Here is a 21,605-nt window from a genome sequence, read left to right as displayed (position 1 = left end):
CATCTTCAGTTGTGTTTCTCCTTTCCTAATATTAATAAGTTTACACAGTAAACTGTATTAGAATAAGTTTCTATTGTAGAAACTTACTCTATTTAGAAGTATTTTGATGGAAATAGAGTTACATCTAGGAAAAGCTGATTAAGTTAAAAAAAAAACCTGAGAACCTGCCTATTTATGCAGCACATCTTGCTCTGGTGGGGGAAGTAATTTTCCCTGCTTGTCTTGTTCCTTTGCAAAGAGTAGCCATGAGGAGTGCCTCTGTGAAAAAATTGGGAAGCACCTAGACCATCATTTCTTTCAGATCCACTGGCTGTGTTTATACTTGATGGCTTCTTCAAGAAGTGTCACAGATCTGGGATGCAGTTCTGTCCCTTGCTGCCAGAAGCAGGAGAAGTGTAGAAGACAAATGGGTGATATCTGATTGTTCCCTCTGCCAAGGGCAGGCACAGGTAGGATGGCACAGAGGGGTTTAGGCTCAGCCTTCTGAGAGCATGCACAGGATTTTCCTTCAGGATAATTGTAGGTAAGGACACTACCTGTTATTGAGTGGATCAACTGGCTGCCCAGCTGCTGGAGACAGCTTTGGTGCATAGTGACACTTGGTTTTATGGATTGATGGAGCATGGCTGCTGAATGCTAACTCCTTTTAGGAGAAGATGTCTTTCAGGCCCTGAAAGGTGCTGCAGAGTTCCTAGGCAAAGCCACAGAATGCTGAAATTTTTGTCATACAGTTCTAGGAATAGGTTTCAAGATAAGCAGGAGAATGGAAAACAACTTATGTCATGGAACAGAAACAGGCACAGGAAGCAGGGAATGTGGTTATGAAAGGAGTAGGGACTTGATTTCACTCGATTGTGCTGAAAAATTCATCAAAGAAAAAATTATTTTCTTGATATGGAAGCAATAAAGTGATTAAATCTTCAGGAGATGATAATTTGGTAAATGAAAAAGAGAAAACCATATGGTGTGATTGTTATAATTGTGCCCATGTGAAATAATTATAAACCCAGTAAGAAAATGGTATTTCTACAGACATAGTACATACAGAATCTTTGGAAATTAATCTTTGGGCTCTTTCAATGGGTTTTGTGTTAACTATGTTCACAAAATTATTTTAGCAGCTGAAAGAAGGAAAGAAAACAAGCTGCTTGAAATATCTTGAGCAGGGAAGCTCCTCTTCACCCTGCAAACATTACTCTTTATGAAAGTGTAGGCTGTTTCCTTGCTGTACATCACACTTACATCTGTGAGAAAGCCTATAAAGGGTGTTTCTGCATATCATTATCATGTTATTACAGTCATGATGACGATGGGGCATCGCTGAAACACAACTTGGAGTTTATTAGACCAAGCTGTAGCTGTAAAAAAATGCACAGGCTTGCAACCACACTCGTTGATCTTTGAGTCTGTCACAGAAAGAGAAAACAGTTTTCTGAGTTTAATTAGATATGTGCCACTTAAACTGCTGAGAGAGGACATAGCTGATAACCCTCTGCAATGTTAGAAGGGAGCTGACACCTGCCTTATTTTGCAAGGGGCTGAGAAAGAGAGACAGGTCACTTTCAGCTTGTGTTTGTGCATGGTGAATGATGGTGGATGGAGAGGAACTCTCATGTTCCATAAAATCAACAGAAATATGCTGATGTTGGAGTGGGTGTTTCTTTATGTTTTAGATGAATGCTTTTTTGCCTGGAAGCAAGGTAATTGATCTGTAGGTTTTCTGTTGTGGCTTGCAAGCTATCATTTTTATGTTGCCTGTGATATTTTTGATACTGTCTGTGATGTCTAGAAAAATGGTGCTGTGCAGAAATATTTCAAAAGAAATTTGAAGGGTCTCTGACAGTTTTTGAATTTATGGTAGAAGCAAGGGTGAAGTCCAGGTTTCCAAGGCAGATAGGGAAGACATCACTTACAAGCCTGAGAAGTAATTAAAATCTAAGCAGTATCTTATGAAGACATTTGGCCTGGTTTATGACCACACAGGGGCTATACCTGTTTGTATTTTCAGGAGAAAGTGATAGCTTTAAAAACAAAGTTATCTGGGGGAACATCAAATAAATGGATCTGATGATGCCTTTCAGCTGAAATCCTTTGTCTGGTCTTTTCTTAAAAGTGAGCCCAAGTTTTCATGTTGCATGATGCTGAGATGTGAGCTAATGGTGTGTCAGCTGGACTGGGGGGTTGGCTGGGAAGGGGCTTTATTCTCATTGATGCAGGAAGTTTCTGTGTGAGTAATGTTTGAGTGGGGGATACGGGAGCAGGAATTATGCTTTTCTGAGAGCTTTTCAGTGAATGCATTATAAATTTAGAAAGACACCTCATCTGCAGATATAGAGGAGCCTGTAAATATATTCCTGAAGTAGTAAATTGGGAAATGTGCTGAAAATATATTTCTTTGAGTTAGTGGTTTGATAATACTTTTAAGCCTGAACCTAAAGAAGGTAACAGAGTCTTTTAGTGTTCCCTATAATAGGTAGAGTCAGCAATACAATAAATAGCTTGCCTAATATTACCAAAGGTTCTCCTTTGCTGATTTAATTGTAATTTGGTGGTTGAAGCTTATGGAGTGCAGAGTTCTTTGAGATCAGCCTGTGGTGATGGTGGTGCTCATTGTAGCTTAGGAATCTGCTGATTCTTTCCCTAAAGTAATCACAGCACCATAGAATCATTTAGGTTGGAAAAGACCCTTAAGATCATAGAGTGCAACCGTACCCCCAGCACTGTCCATCACTAAAGCATGTCCCCAGTTGCCACATCTGCACATCTTTTACAATACCTCCAGGGATGGTGACTCAACACTTCCCAGGGTGTTCAAAGGCTGGAGGAGAAATGTGACAGGTATTTCCCACTACAAGATGCAGAAACATTTGAGGCCTTTTGTACAAAGATTACCCTTTGGTTCTGGCTTTGTGTAGCACCATTGACTCCTGGGCTGGGTATGAGGTTCTCAAGGGATATTGCAATGGGAATAATGGTAAAAGCCATAGAAAAGAGCAGTTGATGCTTCTGACCATAATCAATTCTAAGCTCATGCTTTTGCTATTGTGCAGTGGGAAAAACATAGAGAATAGTGGTCATATCATATCATATATCATATCAGTGTCATATCCTACAGCTAATACACAATTTTATTTGTAATGTTTAGCTGGATGCTGGTGTATTCAAATTCCTGAGACATGAATATTTTTGTCCATTGTGGCCCTCCTATCCCAGTAATACTGTTTTGATTTCTTGGTGTCACTGAATCGAAACACTGTATTCCCTGTCAGAGATCAACATTTGTGCATGTATAAACTGGCATAGTTCTGTTGAAGTTCAGAGATGTTCTCTTTGTGGGGTTAAGCACTAATTTTCCTCAGAAAGGGAGAACAAAGAATACATTTCATTCAGAGACAAAATGGGGAACAATGTATTTGGATATGCCTAGAATTTCAGTGGCCCTGAAGGGAGTGGCAGCATTAATTTTGTCAGCCCCAGCCTCTCGTGTGAGTCAGAACAGAGCATATGTTGTGAGTTTGGTTACTTCCATTCCAGTTACGCCTTGGAGGCTTTGTGTGCTTCACATTCCATTGGCTGGCACTGAGGTTGATCCCAGATTCTGTTGTAGATTCTGCAAATTGTGTCCATTAGTTCAGCCAGCGTCTCCTTCTCACCCTGTTGCGTGCTTTGCTGATGTGCTCTGACATCCTGCTTCCGAGGAGGTTTTTGAAGACAACTTTTAGAGAGTTTTACAAGTGTGTTCTGTGAACGTAGGAAATTCTTTCAAATGCTGTCACTTTGCACTGGGAACTGTTGCTCTACTGACAGAGCAATAAGCATGCCAGTATAAGCAAATTCTGCCATGTTTCCCAGTGCTAATATCATCCCATACAATGGCAACATGTGGCAATTTTAAATTTTTTTCTTCTGGGAACAAGTAGGTTAAGCTATTTCCAGATGTTTTTAATCTTTCTTTTTATATTTTGAGCAGTTGTTGTTGAAATACCAGAAGTTAAACTCACAGCAAGCTTCAAACCTCACTCATTCATTTGTACATTGCAGAATTTTTCCCCAGCTCCCAGTTTGTAGTTTACACTGTGGTATTCTTTGGATTTTCTTGCGGGTTGTTGCTCTGAAGCACCAAAAACTGTGTGCATTTGGTCTCCCATTGGTCTGGTGTACATCTGAAACAGCACATTCTGCTTTGTGGTTCTGATGTATCTATGCCTTGATTCTCGAGAGAGACTGCAGATTTCCCACTTGTATTAGGAATCTGGATCACCAGCATGTGAATTTTAAGGTGCTGATTCCCAGTGGGTACAGCAAAGGCTGAGTATCTCTCTGTATGTGACCTCCAGAATATTGAGTGGAAGTATTTATTTAAGTTGGTCAGATTTGTGTTTCTTAAGCTGATTTATTAGAGTTTTCATATTAACACGTACCCAGAGACAGTTTGCCTGCATATGGAGTGAGAGGAAGAGGCCATGTCTTGGAGTGTTCTTGCAGCAAAGAACTGAGCTTGGGTATGGAAGGAACTGCTGTTAGGATCACCGAGAACTGTTGCCATGTGACAAACTATACATAACATCTGAAAAATAGGACAGATGGATTGTGTTTGAGTCATTGTTTGCTTTGATTCTTGCAGCTTCTTCTATCTACTACGACTTATGAGTGAGAAAGAAGAAAAAAAGAAGGGAATATATCAAAAAATATTTCTCAGTGTCTTCCCTTTTTTTTTTTTTTTTTTTTTTTTTTTTTTGTTTTTGTTTTTGTAATGTCCTTTTTCTATCAGAATGCAGAGATTCCTGGTAGGCAGGGCGTCACTGTGTATTTCATGTTTTTCTTCTTTTGTTTCATTTCACTTTGCTTGTACAGAGAAATCTAAAATTTAAAATGTAATGGTAATCACAGATGGTATGTAATAGAATGTGCCACAGGATTCTTTTCTGGCAAAGGAATCATGTCCTCTGTCTCTGAAATACACTGCCTATATTTCTATGTCCTTTTTTGATTCCTTTCTCCTTAAAGAACCCATATGGTTTCCATGACTACAACAGTTACACAGGCAAAATGTATTCCATATTTATATTCTGCAAGTTTATGGAGGAAAAAAGTAAATAAGTTTGTGAGGGAATCATCTCTGCAATCTGTTTATATGAACAGTGATGCTTGCAGTGATGCTCCCTTTACCTGGTCAGAAATTCAGTGCTGTGAAGGCAGGGTCAGGCTCATTTGAGAGCACTGGCAGCCAGAGTTTTCAGCTGGATTGGTACAACCCTCAGGCATAGAACAGGTTTGTTCATAGCTGTGGCTGGATCTGTGGTCCCCTTGGAGCCATTAAAAAATGTATCAACTGTTTGTAAATTCTGTGTCTGCAGGGAAGTAACTGATGACTGTGAAACTTAAGCTCTTTTTGTGTTGGTTGGCTGGAAACTCCATTTAATTTGCACTTTTTGCTGCCAGACAGTGATGTTTTCAAACCCTCTTGACAGATGTCAGGTACTTATCTGCTCCTACACTGTCAAAAGCTTCCTTTTGGTCACTGACAGATGTCCCTTTTCTCACATTTGTGTTGGGTCACTACTATGATGCAACTTACTGGACAGATTTTTTCAAGACTCTCTTTGCTCCTCCTGGAAAACCGGGTTTGGCATTAACTACTGTCACTGCAGTGTAGCTGCTCCTTAACAGACTTCAGGCTTATCCTTCCATGTCATTCACCTGCAATCCTGTCCCCACTGAAATGAACACAGTTGTGTCATCATCACTGATCACTGTGTGCTTCACATTGCACAAAACACTTTTGCCCCCTCTTAGGACCAAGGGGCTTCTCCTGTGACAGGAAGAGGGCTGTGCTCACATGGAATCAGGGAGGTAATGCAGAGTTAGTTTGGGGAAACTAGAATTTGAGTTGCCTTTTAGGGTTAAAATTCTTGCTTTTTTTCTCCCATGATTATCACATTGTAGGTGATGGCTTGGTATCAGTGCACTTTTATTCCAGGCTTGAATTTTGGGTTTTATTCATTTGAGAAATGCAGCAAGAAACATGAAATAGCATTTTTTATTCACCCAAGTGACAGCTTTTGTTCTGTTTGTCAGGCAAGCCAGCAACTCTTTTAAATTATGGCTGTGAGGGGGTAGTAGTAAGATAGTAACTGGTTTCTATTCCAGTTTGTAGGCCCAAAAAATAGCAGGTTTGTCACATGACTGACAATTTGAATGTGGTAGGTACTCAGTTTCTGCCAGGTGCACAGACTCTGCCTCAGTGCCACAATTTCCCATGTCTTCTGAATGCCTGTTAAACAAGGAAACTCGACTTTTTCTGGCTGTGCTGCTTGAAAACTGTCCAACTTTACATTCCCTGGTGAGCTCAGAGCAGTAAATGTCAGATCTTTTTGCCAAATTCAGTGTCTAATACCTGTTCTCCAGATGTGGTGTAAACATCTACTTAATAAGGTTTACCTGCAAATCACACTTAAGCATCTTTTGCCCGTGCATTTTCTGCCACTGAATATTGATAGGCACCCCAAGCTCTGGTCCATTTTTCAATTTTTTACTTTGCTCTGGCTTTGGTAAATCCTTGAGCGTGCCAAGAGTGAGTAGTGTAGGATACTCTGGAAACCATGAGGTTGTCATCTCGTACGTGATTCACGTGTGAAAGAAAGCATATTGGTCTAGAGCCCTTTTAAAGCAGAATGGAAAAGAAACTTGGCTCCTTTCACTGCCCAGGTTGAATTTCCTAGGCTGGCAGCTAACAAAAGCTACTGGCAGCTAGCAGACTGTGTAGTGAGTTAGTGACATGAGACATTCAGGACCAGAAAGTACTGATTTTTCAGAAAAGTATTAAACAACAGAGTGGCTTTCAGAGCCAAGTGCAAAGAATTAGCAGAGCACATGCAGATGAGAAGTGTGTAAACATGCTCCACACTCAGCATCCTCATGAATATTTGAATCTCCTGGCAAACTGAACCAGAGCCCATTGAGTGGTGTGCCAGGCAATGTGTGAACTTTATAGCTGCCTCCACACTGCCTTTCCCACTGTATCCCTGTATCCCCACTGTCTTTGGGAGAGAAAATGACTATGGCAAGAGTTTTATCTTGCATCAGTATGCACAACTGTAACTGGTGGGTTACAAAATGGTTCTTGTTAGGGGCAGCACCAGCTCATGCAATTAGGAAGATAACTAACTTTCATTGTAAACATGTTTACTAAAAGTAGGTGTTCCATCCTTTTTGATCCCTGCAGCTTCTTTTACATTGTCTTATATGTGATGACTCAAACACCTTTCTTCAGACCCTCCCATCTGAAATTTTGGCAGATAAGAGCTCTCTCAGCATGACTGAATTGTGAAATAGATTTCACAGAGAACTTTTTAGATCTAGTTGTCCTTAGAATTATGAATGAATTCTGCTTCCAAGTTTATCCTTGCTGTAGAGGTCTGCTTGGCTTCGACATTTTAGGCAATGACTGTAGTAGTTGAAAAAGAATGAGCAATACAGATTCAAAATTGGACCATTATGGATATGACAATGACACTGTTTAATCCTTTATGGGAGGCAGTAAAGGGACTGGATGAATTGTGGGTTTGGACTTTGTGCTTGCAGATAAGCGTGTAAGCTGCTGAGCCAGGTAATAGACACCCCTACCAGAGAGAAGACAACTGAGCTTTGCTCAACTTTTTCCTTCGGTCTTCAGTGGCAACCCCGCTTCCCACACCTCTCCAGTGGAGAGACAGCAGGATGAGGACTGAGGAAGAGGGGGAGCAAAGTCCCTCCCACTGTAAATATAAAGATCAGGTTTATGACCACTGAGGAACCTGTGTCTATGGGACACAGCGATGAGGGAATTGGAAGATGCACTTGCCAAGCCACTCTTCATGATATTTGAAAATCCTTGTCAGTCAGGTGAAATCCCAGGTGACTGGAAAAAGGGAAACTTTGTACCTGTCTTTAAAAATGATAGAAAGGAGGACCCTGGGAACTACTGACCTGTCAGCCTCACCTCTGTGCCTGGGAAGGTCATGGAACAGATCCCCCTGCAAGCTGTGCTAAGGCACATGGAGAACAGAAAGAGGTGACTCAGGACACCTAGCACAGCTTCACCAAGGGCAAGTCCTGCCTGGCCAGCCCTGTGGCCTTCTGTGATGCAGTGGCTCCATCAGTGGGCAAGGGAAGCATTTCACATTTAAATTTATCTGGACTTCTGGAAAGCCTTTGACATAGACCCCCATAGCATCCCTCTCTCTAAAATGGCAAGAGATAGATTTGAGGGGAGGACACATGCATCCAGAGGGTTGTGGTCAACAGGTCAGAGTCCTGCTGGACACCAGTGACAAGTGGTGCCCCTCAGAGGTCCCTATTGGAACTAGTTTGATATATTCATTAATGACAGACAAAGAGATCAAGGGCACCTCAGAAAACCTGCAGGTTTGTGACCTTTGAGGAGACCAAATATGAGATACTGCACCTGGGTTGGGGCAACCCTGGGATCAGCACAGGCTGGGGGATGAGCAGATCTGGAGCAGCCCTGCCCAGAAGATCTGGTGAATTCACGAGAGGCTGGGCATCACCCAGCTAAGTGCGCTGGCAGCCCAGAAAGCCAAACATCCTGGGCTTCATCCAAAGCAGTGTGGGCAGCAGGGTGAGGGAGGGGATGAGTGAGACCAGCTGTCTTTCCTGATAAAACACTGAAGTGTAAAAATAGAGCCACACATTTTTAACGTTTTCCTTTAAATTCTCCAATTTTGGTGAATTTTAAGCACTACAGAATTTACTATTAATCTTGACAGCAATGCTGAATTTTCATTCAAGGACTGGGATGATAATCCCAAACAATTTAGGCACTTCAGTCCTCTCCCATGTTACTTCATTACAACAGGGGATAACAGCTCATGTTTCTGTGCAATGCAGGAAGGAACATTTTGAGCCCAATCAGTAATGTCTGCAGTGATGAGGAACATCATGGAAAACCTTGCCAACTGGTTTATTTATTCTGTGAAACTGGAATCTGGTGATAGTAAAAAAATGATGACTTGTGTTTCAGCTGGGGAGGCAGCTAGGTTATGTTTTCTAATCTAGCTGTTTCCACTGGCTTGGAAGAAGCTGTGAGCTGATGGAAACACAGAAAAACCAAGATGGACCCATAACTGGCAACAAGAAAAGTGCAGCAGTCATCCATTATGAAGCTGCATTGGTCTTCTTTAGCATCAGCTCTAAATATTGCCTCAATTCCTCTGCATTTTCAGAGGGAATAGAGCTGATCCAGAGAGAATAGTAGCCATTCCTGACAACAGGTCTGCAACTCTTCAGTCTGCTCATACTGGATTTTTGGGGGGATTTTTCAGCACAAAGTGTTGCTTCCAAACCTAATAAGGACATTTAAAGGCTTTTTGTTAATAGTGGCCTTTGACTTGTACTTCCTGGGGCGAACTTTCTGCACCCTGGTGCATGGATGGAATTCTTTATTTTAAGTTTAATTAAGAAAACATTCATTATATTTAAATATACCTTCTGGAGAGATCTTTTCACCTAATAACTTTTTTCTGTTTAAAAGTAATTATTGAAGAACAGAATATGCACTGTTTGTATGAATGTCTGCCTTTAGAATCTTGGAAGTTATATGTCAAGAGGAGAAAAAAAAAGTTAAAAATAAGCAAGTCTAATTTAATTCTTAAATTTGGTATGAGGGCAATGTAAGGGGCAAAAAAACCAAACCCACCAAAAAACCCCTACCAGAGTACACTTAGAAAAGTTTGCTTAAAGCAAAATAACATTTTCACTCCTTTTTGTTGGAATACTTGGATGAAAGGGGACTGCAAGTAGAGAGAAGGTAAAGCACTTGAAACATTTTATGGTTAAAGCTTCATAAACCATGATAACAGAAATTTTGCTTGATAGGAAAAGGATTTGGCTCTGGTTGTTTCTATAAATGACTTCTTCAGAAACTGCAATAGTGATAGCTGTCTGAAACCAAGGGCTTTGAAGACAGAGAAATTGCTGTGAAAAAGATTTATATAGGCATCCATCTACATTTGTCTTTTATCTGTCTTTTATCTATCTATGCATATACATTTAGATGTGTATCTGAGCATTTCTACAGAAGGTCTTCCACTCCATATACTGGTGGTGATGGGTGGTTGAGGATGAGCCATCATTAACATTCTTGTTAAATGTGATTTTCAGGTTGTCATTTATTTTCCTAAGAACCCAGCTCTAAGAGTTTACCTTAAAAAATATATGTTTTCTGAGGGTTTAATAGTCTATTCTGGGGTAAACTATAATGGAACTGGTTTACTTGTTGATGAAAAGATGTGAGGAATCATTTTAAGTATTTATTTGGTAAGTGTTTATTGAAATAGAAATTTGGACATGAAACTAAAATGCTTTCCATTTCTTTTCAAAACAGGTATAAAAAATAATATCTGGTCCTCCAAGTGCATGACAACAGATCATTTCTCACTGATCATTACACTCTGAGCTCACACAGAATATTAGTGGTAAATGATGACCTGGGTTTGTGTAAATCCAACTAGGAGGAGTTTCAATTTTTTCCTGCCAAAGTCAGCAAAAGCCTTATTAAATACCTGTAATTACTTATATCTCTTGGTAGTCATGAATTTATATTCACTATTTTTTTTAACTCTGCTAAATAGGTTTGTTTCAAATTATTTACAGTTTAAAAAGGCATTTTTAACACTAGCATTTAAGATGTCAAACTAAGTGCAAAGAGGATTTATAGGGAAAGAGTCTATTTACTACCTTTTCTGTCTGTACAGCTGCCAGAGACATGGCAGTAAACTTTGAGGATTTTTCTGAGCTCATTTTGCAGTAAAGCTATCATTTTATTACAAGACCGGGGTAATTTAGAGTCTTTGCAATAAAATCAAGAAACTGTATAAATTAAGAAAATAAATTCACAGTTGAGCAAGAGATGTTATATACACATAGAGTTTCCAGAGAAACTCTTTTAGATACAAGTCCAGTCTGTTATTTGAGATTTGGAGTGACTTTCATACTCAGCCTTTTTGTCTCAGTTCACAGACACTCATTATTCTCTCTCTTATTCCTGATCCCTGGAGCCATGTGCTCATACAGACACTCTTCTGCCAGTGATTGAAGTTTGTCTTAAGAAGGCTTATCATCAATACTAACCTTGGTGTTCCAAGGTAAGGACTTTGTGTAGCAAGCAGCAGAGAGAGGACCTACCAGAAAAAAAATGTCAGGGCTGTGGATTTACCCAGTGAAATAAATTTATGCATTGACTTCTTCAAGTAGTTGGACACCTTCCATTTGATAGAAGACTATGATAGAATTCCAGTCAAGATCCTTGTGTCTCAAAGTAAATATCCCTCTTAAAAGGATTGCTTTAGTTCTTCTGTGGTATGCAAAGGACCAGGAATTGATCATAAAAGGCAAGTGTTTAAGAAGCCTTTGGTTTTCTGATTTTAGATTGGTGGTTTTGTCCGTTGCTTTGGCAGAGAGAGAAAATTCAGGAAAGCAAACAGAGATCAGAAGCTGAGGAAAATGTTTGCCCAGACAAACTTTTGTTGTTTTCTAACTCCTAGTCAGTAATTTTATGGTATGTTTAATGAGATTAAATTATGAAAAAATATTATTAAAATCATTCACAGTACTCTTACACACCTCAGATGAGTCTTACATAGGCTTTTCATCCTAAAAGAAGTTGGATGATCAAGTAGTATGGATTAGCTGAGAGATTTGTCTGCTTATTTGTAGTATATGTCCATGAACAATAGAAACAAAATATATAACTTCAACAATCCTGGTTTTTTAAATCTTTGGGCTTTGTATTTTATTTGTTCAATGCTTTCTTAATGGAATTAAGGGGTATTTTAGTTGTGGCCTTTATGATGCCCTATTGTGACTGAACTATATCAGAATGAGAGACACGATTCTGACAGCTGCTACAGGAGGTTTGCTTTCTGCTACATACTGTTAGGCTGTAAATCACTCATCATATTCCTCCTAACACAAGGTTCAGTTGAGTGAAATTCTGTGCCTAGAGAGAAATCAAGTCAGACAATCAAGGCTCTCTGATAGCCTTGTCACCTGAGCTGCTGCTTGTATGTTTTAACTGGTGAGTGCAGTATCTTTGTTTATAGCAGGGTGTTAGCTGGCTCATGAAAGTTACATGCCTTGTTCATGAACAGGTGAAAAAAGGATTGTTACCAACTGACAGAATGGATGCTCTTGGAGTACACCTAATCCAACCCACCTGTTCAAGGCAGAGTCAACTAGGGCAGATTGCTCAGGACCACTGGGAGAGTTTGGCTCCATCCTCTTTATTCCTCCCAGCAGATACTTAAAAAAATTGATAAGAATCACCCTAAGCCTTCTCCAAGCTAAGCAACTCCAGTTCATTCAGCTGCTCCCTGTATCACAGGTGTTCCACTCCCTAATAATCTCCATGGCTCATCAGTGGAATTGCTCCAGTCTTTGTCTTTCTTTTACTGGGGAGCCTAGAGTACAACCCAGAATTCAAATGTGGCTGTGGAAAGATCACTACCCTAGACCTACTCTCAAGAGACTTCCTAAATGAGTCCTAAAAGTAATCTTTGCAAAACTCATCACCTTTAACAAACAATTGTTCTTATTTGGGGGATGCATTTGTGTGTTATTTATGCAGATGTAGTGCAAATTCAATATTTCTGATTCTTCTCTTCTTGTGTGGTTTCCCAGACAAACATTGCCAGCATTTTCTTACCTATTTTGAACAGCTGTACTTTTTTGTTGGCTTTGTGACTAAGCTTCTGTTGCTTGCATGCTTTCTGCTCAACTTTGTTATTTAGCCTCTGTCACTGAATGTCTGCAGAAAGCAAGAGTTAATGAGAAAAAAATATGAAGTATTACAAATATTTATTTCATGCTTAAGAAAGAAATTTTTAGAATAATGGGTGGTTTGGTTGATATATCTCCAGGGAAATACACTGTTGCTTTTCATGGATGAGTAGAAAACTCATGTCATGACTTTCCTCTTCTTGGTAAAAGGAAAAGTCAGGAGGAGGGCCTGAGGATGCTGTCCATTTGGCAATGCTTCTAGAACTTAGTGTGCTTTGTGGTGTTTAGAAGTCAGAATTTATGTAGTCAGATTTGAACCACCAAAATAAGTGTTTCAAATACACAGGAGGTAACATTCATAAACATAGCTGAAGGTTGTGAAAAACATTTAAAAGTTTAAGGAGCGTTTTAGGGCTCCAGCTTTAAAAGTTCACTTTGCAAACAATGTATTTCTTCATTTTCCAAAGTTGTTACTGTGCATATGCAACAAATTTTTTCTTATCAGGAATCCATAAAAAACCCTTGTGAAATAGTTCCGTTTCTAGGTATGTTATTGGAATTGGATGATATGGTCTCAGAGAATGTCTAAATAACTTGATTCCATTAGAAATATGATAAAGAAAACACAAACTTCATTTTGGATATGTGGACACTTGGTCATTGAGCCACGTTCTGAAAGTGCTCTGAACTGCGACAGAAAGAGCAAAAGCCTTTTCTGCCGTAGCCATGCACAGAGTTGCTTTATGAAACAACTTCTTTCTCATCCAGTTTTAATTGTATTTTTATCTGAAGTTACTTAATTTTTTTCCCTACCCCTTAAAAATAACTGTTAATTTCCAGTGGAACTGGAGTTCACTGGTAGTGAAGTAGTGGTGTATGCTGTCTTCTGCTGATGTGGTGCTACAGGTTTCCTTTTGGTCTCTTACCTTTTTTTTTTTTCCTACTAGAAACTCTCTCCTTTTGTCCCAGTATTTTTCTCAATGGAAAAAAAACCAAAAGGAAATGGTAGGTCTGAGGTTCAGGGACTTGCCATGAGAAGTGCTGGATACCCTCCAAGAAGCATAACCCCTGTGTTTGTCATCACTACAGTGCTGCATATGATGCCGTCCTTGACAGAAACGTGGCCATTAAGAAGCTCAGCAGACCATTTCAGAACCAAACCCATGCCAAACGAGCTTACAGGGAGCTGGTCCTCATGAAGTGTGTGAATCATAAAAATGTAAGTTTTCAGTGGGGGAAATGGTATGTGCATTGCTCTGTTAGAAAGGAAATTATTTTGTTTGGTTCCTTTTATAAATGAAGGAAATTAGAAGTAAATTATGCTCAAGGGCCACACTTTGGTACTACACGCCCACAGAAGAGACTGAGGGCATTCTACATGCTTATTTAAAGGCTGTGCCAAACTGGGATAGTTCTAGATTTTCCTCCTTCTTGCACCATCTACTGTATATCATTTAGTATCCATTGTGAAGGAAAATAATCCTGTGCTGCACCAGGAGTGTTATTCCAGGGCTGTATGTTAATGTTAACCATTTTCTGTTAGAACTATCTGCCTGGCACTCTATCAATTTGCTTTTTTGTAGTGAAATACATAGGATTGCCACACTGCATTTTAAATGGATGTCCCAGGGATTTCATTTTCCTCCAGCTCCTAGATTTCCTGCTGCCATATCTGTGTGCCCCTTCCTTTTCATTAGGAGTGAATATTTCAGTTTGCAGAGTTTACCTGTCCCTCAGATGTTGCAATGACTCTTTCTCCTTAAGCAAAGCATAAAGGAGCTATTAAAAATAAATGTGATGTAAGGGGAGATTTTGTACGTCTTCTCAATCAAAAGTTCACCTGGAAAGAGAAAAGACTGATTCTAAAATGTCAAATTGCAGGACTTGACACTACAGTGTCCTCTGCCTTACTTCTGGGCAGTGGTTTATCCTTACATTCCCACTGTGTTGATCAGGACTGTTCCTGTCTCTTCCCTGTTGGCTTGATGGAAGCTACCCTCAGCCAGCCCAATGCACTGGGATTTGAAAAATCAGGGATGGGCAAGAAATTTTTTAATGGACTGGAAAGAGCAGAGGGGCAGGAGGAGTGGCACTAATTTTAAATGCGTAATTTTAAAGATGGTGCCTGAGAGCTGCTAACAGCACCCCATGGGTTGGGTCAGAGCTTTAATCTGTCTGTACAGTGAAGTGCAAATGAAGGAGAAGATTGTAAAGGGACCTTTGCAGAGGTAGCATTCAGTCAGAATATGTGGAGTAAAGAGAAAGAATGCTGAACAATTTCTGTTAGAAAACCTAAAGAGGTGATGGAGGGTGAGAAGGGAGACATTCAGGTGCTGCCTTCATGGCAGCAGTGCTGCTGTCATCTACCCCTGTTACCTGCACAGAGGGAAAACAGGAAATCCAGATCTGTGAGGTCACGTTTTTCCTCTATTCTTTTTCACACGTTCTTACCAGTGTCTTTCAGCAGCCCAGCCCATTTAAAATCAAACAAAAATGCAAACCAAACAAGAGAAAGGCGAAAAGGAGTTGAAGTATGCAAGATGTCTTTGCTCAGGGTGTCTCTGTGTCAAAGTGCTTCTACTGAAAAGTTGTACCTCTCACATGGAGGTACAAGGATGGATGGGATTTGTGTCAGCCAGCATGTGCATGTATGTGTCCTCAAAGGAATTGAGGCCATGTCAGAGAAAAGGAAGGACTACTGTTTAATAAGATGGTCCTTGATTTTTTGCATCATATTCCTCATAAATAAGAAAATTCTGTCTGCAGCACAAAGACTGCTATGCTAGAATGAGCTGAATTTGGTCTTTGAACCTGCAACTTCAGAATTCAGAAAGGTGTCTCACCTTTAGCACTTTGTTTTGTCACTGGTTATCCTCCTTTCAGATGATTTCAAGGGCACTTAGAAGAAATCTGAGAGATTTGTGGTATTTTATTTTGAATGGTGCTGATTTTTTACTGATCCATAAAGTGAGAAGTGTTAATATATAGAGAGCAGTGAAAAACAGTTTATTCTTTAACACTGTTCAAAATGGGTTCAACTGATTATGTGTATCACTTCTCTTTATTCTTTTGTCTTACTTTGCTTTTCAGATTATAAGTTTATTAAATGTCTTCACACCACAGAAATCTCTGGAGGAGTTCCAGGATGTGTAAGTAACAGGGGTGGTAATTAAGCTAAAGCTTTAGGGGTGTGGGGGGCACTATGGTGTACTCCGATTGCAATAACTCAGCAAAATACAAAAGTTATAGGCCCCTCTTAAAAAGATAGTGTGAGCCTAGTGGGTTGAAAAATATTCTGAATTCCCATATTGAGAGGTCTTTTGACAATTTAAGGTGAAAAACACTGGGTTTCATATTTTTTATGATATGACCTTTGTTTGTGTAATGTTATTTTCCTGGGGAACTAGGGGTAGGTGTAGAAGACAATCAACATCTCTGCTGGAACCTTGCCCTGCTGGACAATCACTACTGTACCTAGTATGAACCTGATGTGAATGAAATTTTAAGTATTCTCTGTTTTATATTGTTGCTCTCCTTTTATCTTCCTCTCTTTGCTGTATTCTGTACACACTGAATGGAAATGTGTTCCTATTCTGTAGTCTGATAAGATCTGATCAGCAGTGACCAATTCATTGTAATGAGAATTTCGTGAAGTCATGCAAGCTTAGGAGGATTTTTTGGAGGCATTTTGCATGGGGATGCATATTTTACCCTCTCAGACACCTCTGTTTCTCTCAGACTCCTATGTGTACTATGGTAGCCATCCTTGCAGTGGTCGAAGGCTGAGCAGCTGCATCATTTGGTACTTGTGGGTCTTTTGGCTTTTGTGCATTTCTGTATGGTGCTGCCTGATTACCCATGTGGGTATAGTCTCTGGCATGGGGAATGCACCAAGAAAGGGCAAATAATCCACCAGTTTTCCTGGTATGCTACAAGAGTGGTGTCTCTGCAGTGAGATACAAACAGCACCATGGTGCTGTGGTTAGTGGGCGCAGTCTCCAGCTGTGTTACTCCCAGTCATTAGAAATAAAGTGAATTCTGAAGAAAGAAAAGGCATTGTTACTTATTTCAGATCATGCTGTGATTTGCCTTCAACACATAAAAAAAAACAACCCTGTGGCTTTGCTTTTCCATTCAGCTACCTGGTAATGGAGTTAATGGATGCCAACCTGTGCCAGGTCATTCAGATGGAGCTGGACCATGAGCGAATGTCTTACCTTCTGTACCAAATGCTCTGTGGAATCAAGCATCTTCACTCTGCAGGGATTATTCACAGGGTAAGGGGCCTTTGGTTTAAAACTCAAGGCAGCATATTAAATGGTCATGAAGATTATAAATGCCACTTGACTCTCTTGTGTACTGTGGATCAAAGCCCTGTCTCCTAGTACAATGAATGTAAACATAAAAGCCACAGTCAGAGGTCAGGGGATATGGAATTGGAATTTGCCATCATTTACATGTGCTGAAACAAATGGAAAAACTGCTGAGTCTATATCAAATGCATCCTCTCATTTTGCTTTTCCACATCAGTGCTGTGCCTGGTAAGGATGTGGTACCTAGCTGTGGATGTGTTGATAGCAGGGTGGATCAGGTCATGTCACTGTGAGTAGGAGGGAATTTGAAATGCATTGAAAATACTCTGACTTAATTTCTTTATTGAAAAGTGCTTTTACTAATTTGTGATTTCCACATTAAAAAAAAAAATAATCAAAAAATGTTTCCCTAAAGAAAAGAAAGGCTGATAAAGTGGATGTTTTTCTACAGAGTTCTTCTTTCTTGGCATGTCATGTGTTTAGCAGAGGGTTATAGATTTGGCTGCCAGATAGTCATCAGTAAAGGATGAGTTGAATTATTATTAATGAAGCACTAAGGTATCTCCACATGAGCAGTTGGAATGTCTCTATCAGGTCTACAGCATTAAGAGAAAATAATCTAATCCAAACAGCACTCGGATACTAATCCTACTTTTTGATCTGTTAAATGCAATTAATTTAATGCTAGTAGGCTCCTGTTATTCAGGTAAACCCCACATTATGCTGAGATAGAACAACTTCCAGAACAGTTTGCTAGAGAAACAATAGCAAGGTTTTGCTGTATATTTACAAGTATTTCTAAAAGTACCTGGGTCAGAAGAGGGAAAGAGCATTTGAAAGATGACCTAAAGTACCTGTCCATATCACAGCTGTGCCTGGCTTCATAAAGGACAGTCACATGTCTTTTTTCACTGTCTTTTGCAGGACTTAAAACCAAGTAACATTGTAGTAAAATCTGACTGCACGTTGAAGATTCTGGATTTTGGGCTGGCCAGGACTGCAGGCACTAGCTTCATGATGACCCCGTACGTGGTGACGCGTTACTACAGAGCCCCGGAGGTCATCCTGGGAATGGGCTACAAGGAGAACGGTAGGGCTGCAGTGTCACTGCCCCGGGGCTCCTCAAGGGCAAGCTCTGCTTCCACCACTGCAGGGGAGACCCAAAGGAGGGACAGGAAATGTGATGGGAAATGATGGGAAATGACACCTGGAATTAGAGCAGTTCCTCACTGTTGTGAGCTGCAGCTACAGAGTGTGTTTGGGATGCACTGCTGGTGAATTTATCAGTGTGGGATTGCAGAGTAACATGAAGCTTATTCTTAGTTATGCTTAAAGTTACAACTACAGTCAGCTCATTTTGACCAGAATATCTTTGTCTTCTTTGGCCGTGAAACAATGTGGGAACCACTGGAACTCTTGGATGAGTGACATCTTCTAAATTTGAGTCTGGATCTCTGAATCATTTGAGGGACTAAAAGTACAAACTGAAATAGCAAATCCTGGCCCTTCCAGAATTTCTGTAAATCCAGAGCTAGATCTGAATTTCAGAAATTAATTTCTTCTTCATGATAAATTTAACAAAGTCCCAGGTTCTGCTGACAGGTTTCATCTCGTCAAGATCTATGGATAAATCTTGCAGTTTGACTTTGTTTTTTTTCATGGAAAGTAGAATTGCAAAGAAGAGGAAAAAGCTGAAACTAAAAAATACCCCAAAACAAAACGTATAATTAGTATATAATCTCCCTAGAAGTAAATAGGATATTCCACTGAATAGTCTGAGAGAGATCTTGGTTCTTGGAAATACTGTGGAAAGCAGGTGGGGGTGCTTGCTATGGAGAAACGGGTAAGGAAGAACTCAAATTTTGCAGAAAACGAAGGGAAAACTTTTAAAGTTGTTCTCATTTTGTAACAAAACTGAGAATTGCATCTGAGTGCCAGGCAGAGCAGGCAGGAAAGGAGAAAATATTCTATTTTGCTCAGATTTTGCTGTCAAAGGTATAATTTGTGTGTTTGCAGAGACTTTTTGACAGCAAATACAGCAAATATGACAAGACCAAGAATTTATTAGAAAGTGTCCTTCTTTATTTATGTGGAGGAGGTTAGCTAGCCTGAAGAACTTTTACTAACAGCAAACTGCATCCTGTAAAGGGCAGTGAAACTGATTTTGGGAGCTGATTCCGTGACTTCAGCACTACTGAAAATATAATTACACAATCTCTTCTGAAATTAGCAAGTCCCTGTAAGAATTATTTGTAATGTTTATGAGTTTAAAGTATAAATTTTAATACAAAAATCTAAAAAGTAGAGAAATTATTATTATTACCCAGAGTCTTAGCTTAGAGAATAATTTCTGAAAATAAAGGAATAATATTTCTTAAAGTATTTTGTTTGAAATTTTTGCTAAGTGCCATTAGAAATTTGAGCTAACACACTTTAGATAGTTCTTTAGTCAATATCCAGAGTTCTTCTATTGTCAAATGAATTCTTTTGTTGTTTTTTTTTTCCCTCCAGACATTTAGTAGATGATTAGGATTATTGTTGTTGTTATTGTCCGTGAAAGGACAGCGAGAGCATTTGCTTTTCACGTGATTAAAACTGCACCAAGAAAAAGTTAGACACACTTTTGTGATGAAGTGATTAGGAAAGCTCTGATGTTTGCATCATCCAAGGGTCCTGATCAAATGCCCATTGAAGTTAACACAGAGACTTCCTTTGACTTCCCTGGGCAATGAATCTGGCTTAAAATGAATTATCTTGTCTTACAAAGCCAAAATAAGGAGAGGAAGAAAACGGAATGTTTGAAAATGAAGCTCAGCTGTCTGAGGAGCCAGACCAGCTCCCAAGGAAGTCAACAGAAAGGGTTATTCTTTTGCTTCCCTGCTCTGGCCTATGCTGCCACATTACTGAAGCTCCCTGACTTTTTTCCCCTCCGACTACGTACACTGCCTGTATAAGGACTGTTCACTGCTTTCATTTTCTTTCTGCACTTGGTTGGCTAAAGATGCATAATTATCACCAGTTTGCTGCACTTCTATGGAAGATCCCAAAACTGTCACTAGGAAGAAAACTCTGCCACTGCCTCAGGCATGCTTTTGCTGTCCCATGCCCCTGATACCTGTACCTTCCTTTTCCCAAATGGAACATTTCACCTTTATTTTGTTTTACCAAGAAATGAGTTGTTTGTTTGTTTCCTTGGTTTGTTTTGGATTGCTTTTGAAGGTTAAGAAAGGGGAAGAAAAAGAGGAGAAAACTGGTTGTGTAGGTCACATATGACCAGAAAATGAGGATTTCAGGCTCAGAAACAATATAGTCTTTTAAAGCATTTCAAAGCAGTTTTTTCCTCTTCACATGGAAGACAGATTTTTTTCTGCAAGTACTGTGTAGCTGTCTATCCAGCATTTTTTCTTTAAAGACTTAAAGGGCAAAAAACCACCCCTATTCAAGTCAAGCAGCTGAGGTAACTGCATATTTTATCTAAAAGCTGAAAGCAGGATTGTGAATAGGAAATGCTTGTAGTCTTATTGATATTTGTCCTTTGGAGCTTTTGTTAAAGCTTTTATTTTGTGTACCTACACAGTACAAAACAGAGTCCACTCAGGTCACTCTCTCTGGGAGTGGAGGTACAGACCTACACCTAGATAGGACACAGCTATAGATCCTGAAAGAGGAGTTTTAAATAACCTTTAAGGGTGGCATTTGTCCATATGGCCCTTACTTGTGTGAGCAGTTCCATTTGGAATCTCTTGTCAGCTGCTGCAGGGAGACTGAGTGCTGGAGAACAAAACCTAGAAACTCTGCAGGTGGGATTTATTACAGAATATCATGATCTGGTTCTTTTTGGTTTTTTCCTAAAAAAATAAAAGGAGTTGTTTTTTAGCCATAAATTCAGTATATACCACGGGTCTGTGCACTTGATGTTTACTTGCTAGCTCTGAACCTTTACCCAAAATGTTGATTTTAAACTTTTTTCACTGTTGTTACTAACTGCTGTTGAGCTGACTGACACAGCTTTTTTCAGTTTAGTTACTTATTTTAGCTTTTGGTGAGACATGAAAAGGAAACCCAACAAAACCACAAAACAAACTGTACTGTTCTGATCAACCTGCTCTTTTTCCCCTCCTTTAGGAGTGAAATGTCGTAGTTAACTTTGCTTTTTTTCCCTCCTTCTTCACTTCACTGTCTCTGCTGTTCTAGTGGATATATGGTCTGTGGGATGCATTATGGGAGAAATGGTTCGCCACAAAATCCTCTTTCCAGGAAGGGACTGTATCCTTGTGCCATTTGCTGCAGCTTCACCTATTATTTGTTCCTCTCCTCCACCCCATCCCTGTTACCATAAAATGACTATACCAGGACTGTAAAGATAGAAGCAGAAAGTTGAATCCCAGAGGTATGGCTAAATGAAAATAGTGTACTACTGATATTGCAACAAATTGAAAATGAAAAACAGATGCACAGAATTATTTCAGTCAATTAAGTTACTCTAAAACCTGTAATCATTCAATTTTATATACT

The 21,605-nt window shown here is 39.6% G+C and overlaps 1 protein-coding gene across 7 annotated transcripts in view; it reads left to right on the top strand.

Annotated features, from left to right (window-relative positions):
* MAPK10 (mitogen-activated protein kinase 10) overlaps positions 1 to 21,605 on the top strand; it is a 146,289-nt gene that overhangs the window by 78,626 nt on the left and 46,058 nt on the right. For all 7 annotated transcript variants that reach the window (XM_015625515.3, XM_015625520.3, XM_015625516.3 and 4 more), the window contains 5 exons: positions 13,867 to 13,996; positions 15,868 to 15,926; positions 16,916 to 17,054; positions 18,015 to 18,180; positions 21,285 to 21,356. In XM_015625515.3, coding sequence (XP_015481001.1) covers positions 13,867 to 13,996; positions 15,868 to 15,926; positions 16,916 to 17,054; positions 18,015 to 18,180; positions 21,285 to 21,356 — 566 coding nt within the window. The remainder of the gene's footprint in view (positions 1 to 13,866; positions 13,997 to 15,867; positions 15,927 to 16,915; positions 17,055 to 18,014; positions 18,181 to 21,284; positions 21,357 to 21,605) is intronic.

This window comes from Parus major, chromosome 4 (genome assembly GCF_001522545.3).
Source record: "Parus major isolate Abel chromosome 4, Parus_major1.1, whole genome shotgun sequence".
Taxonomy (NCBI): Eukaryota; Metazoa; Chordata; class Aves; order Passeriformes; family Paridae; genus Parus; species Parus major.
The sequence above is the reverse complement of the archived record's forward strand: the minus strand, read 5'-3'. Positions and strand labels throughout refer to the sequence as shown.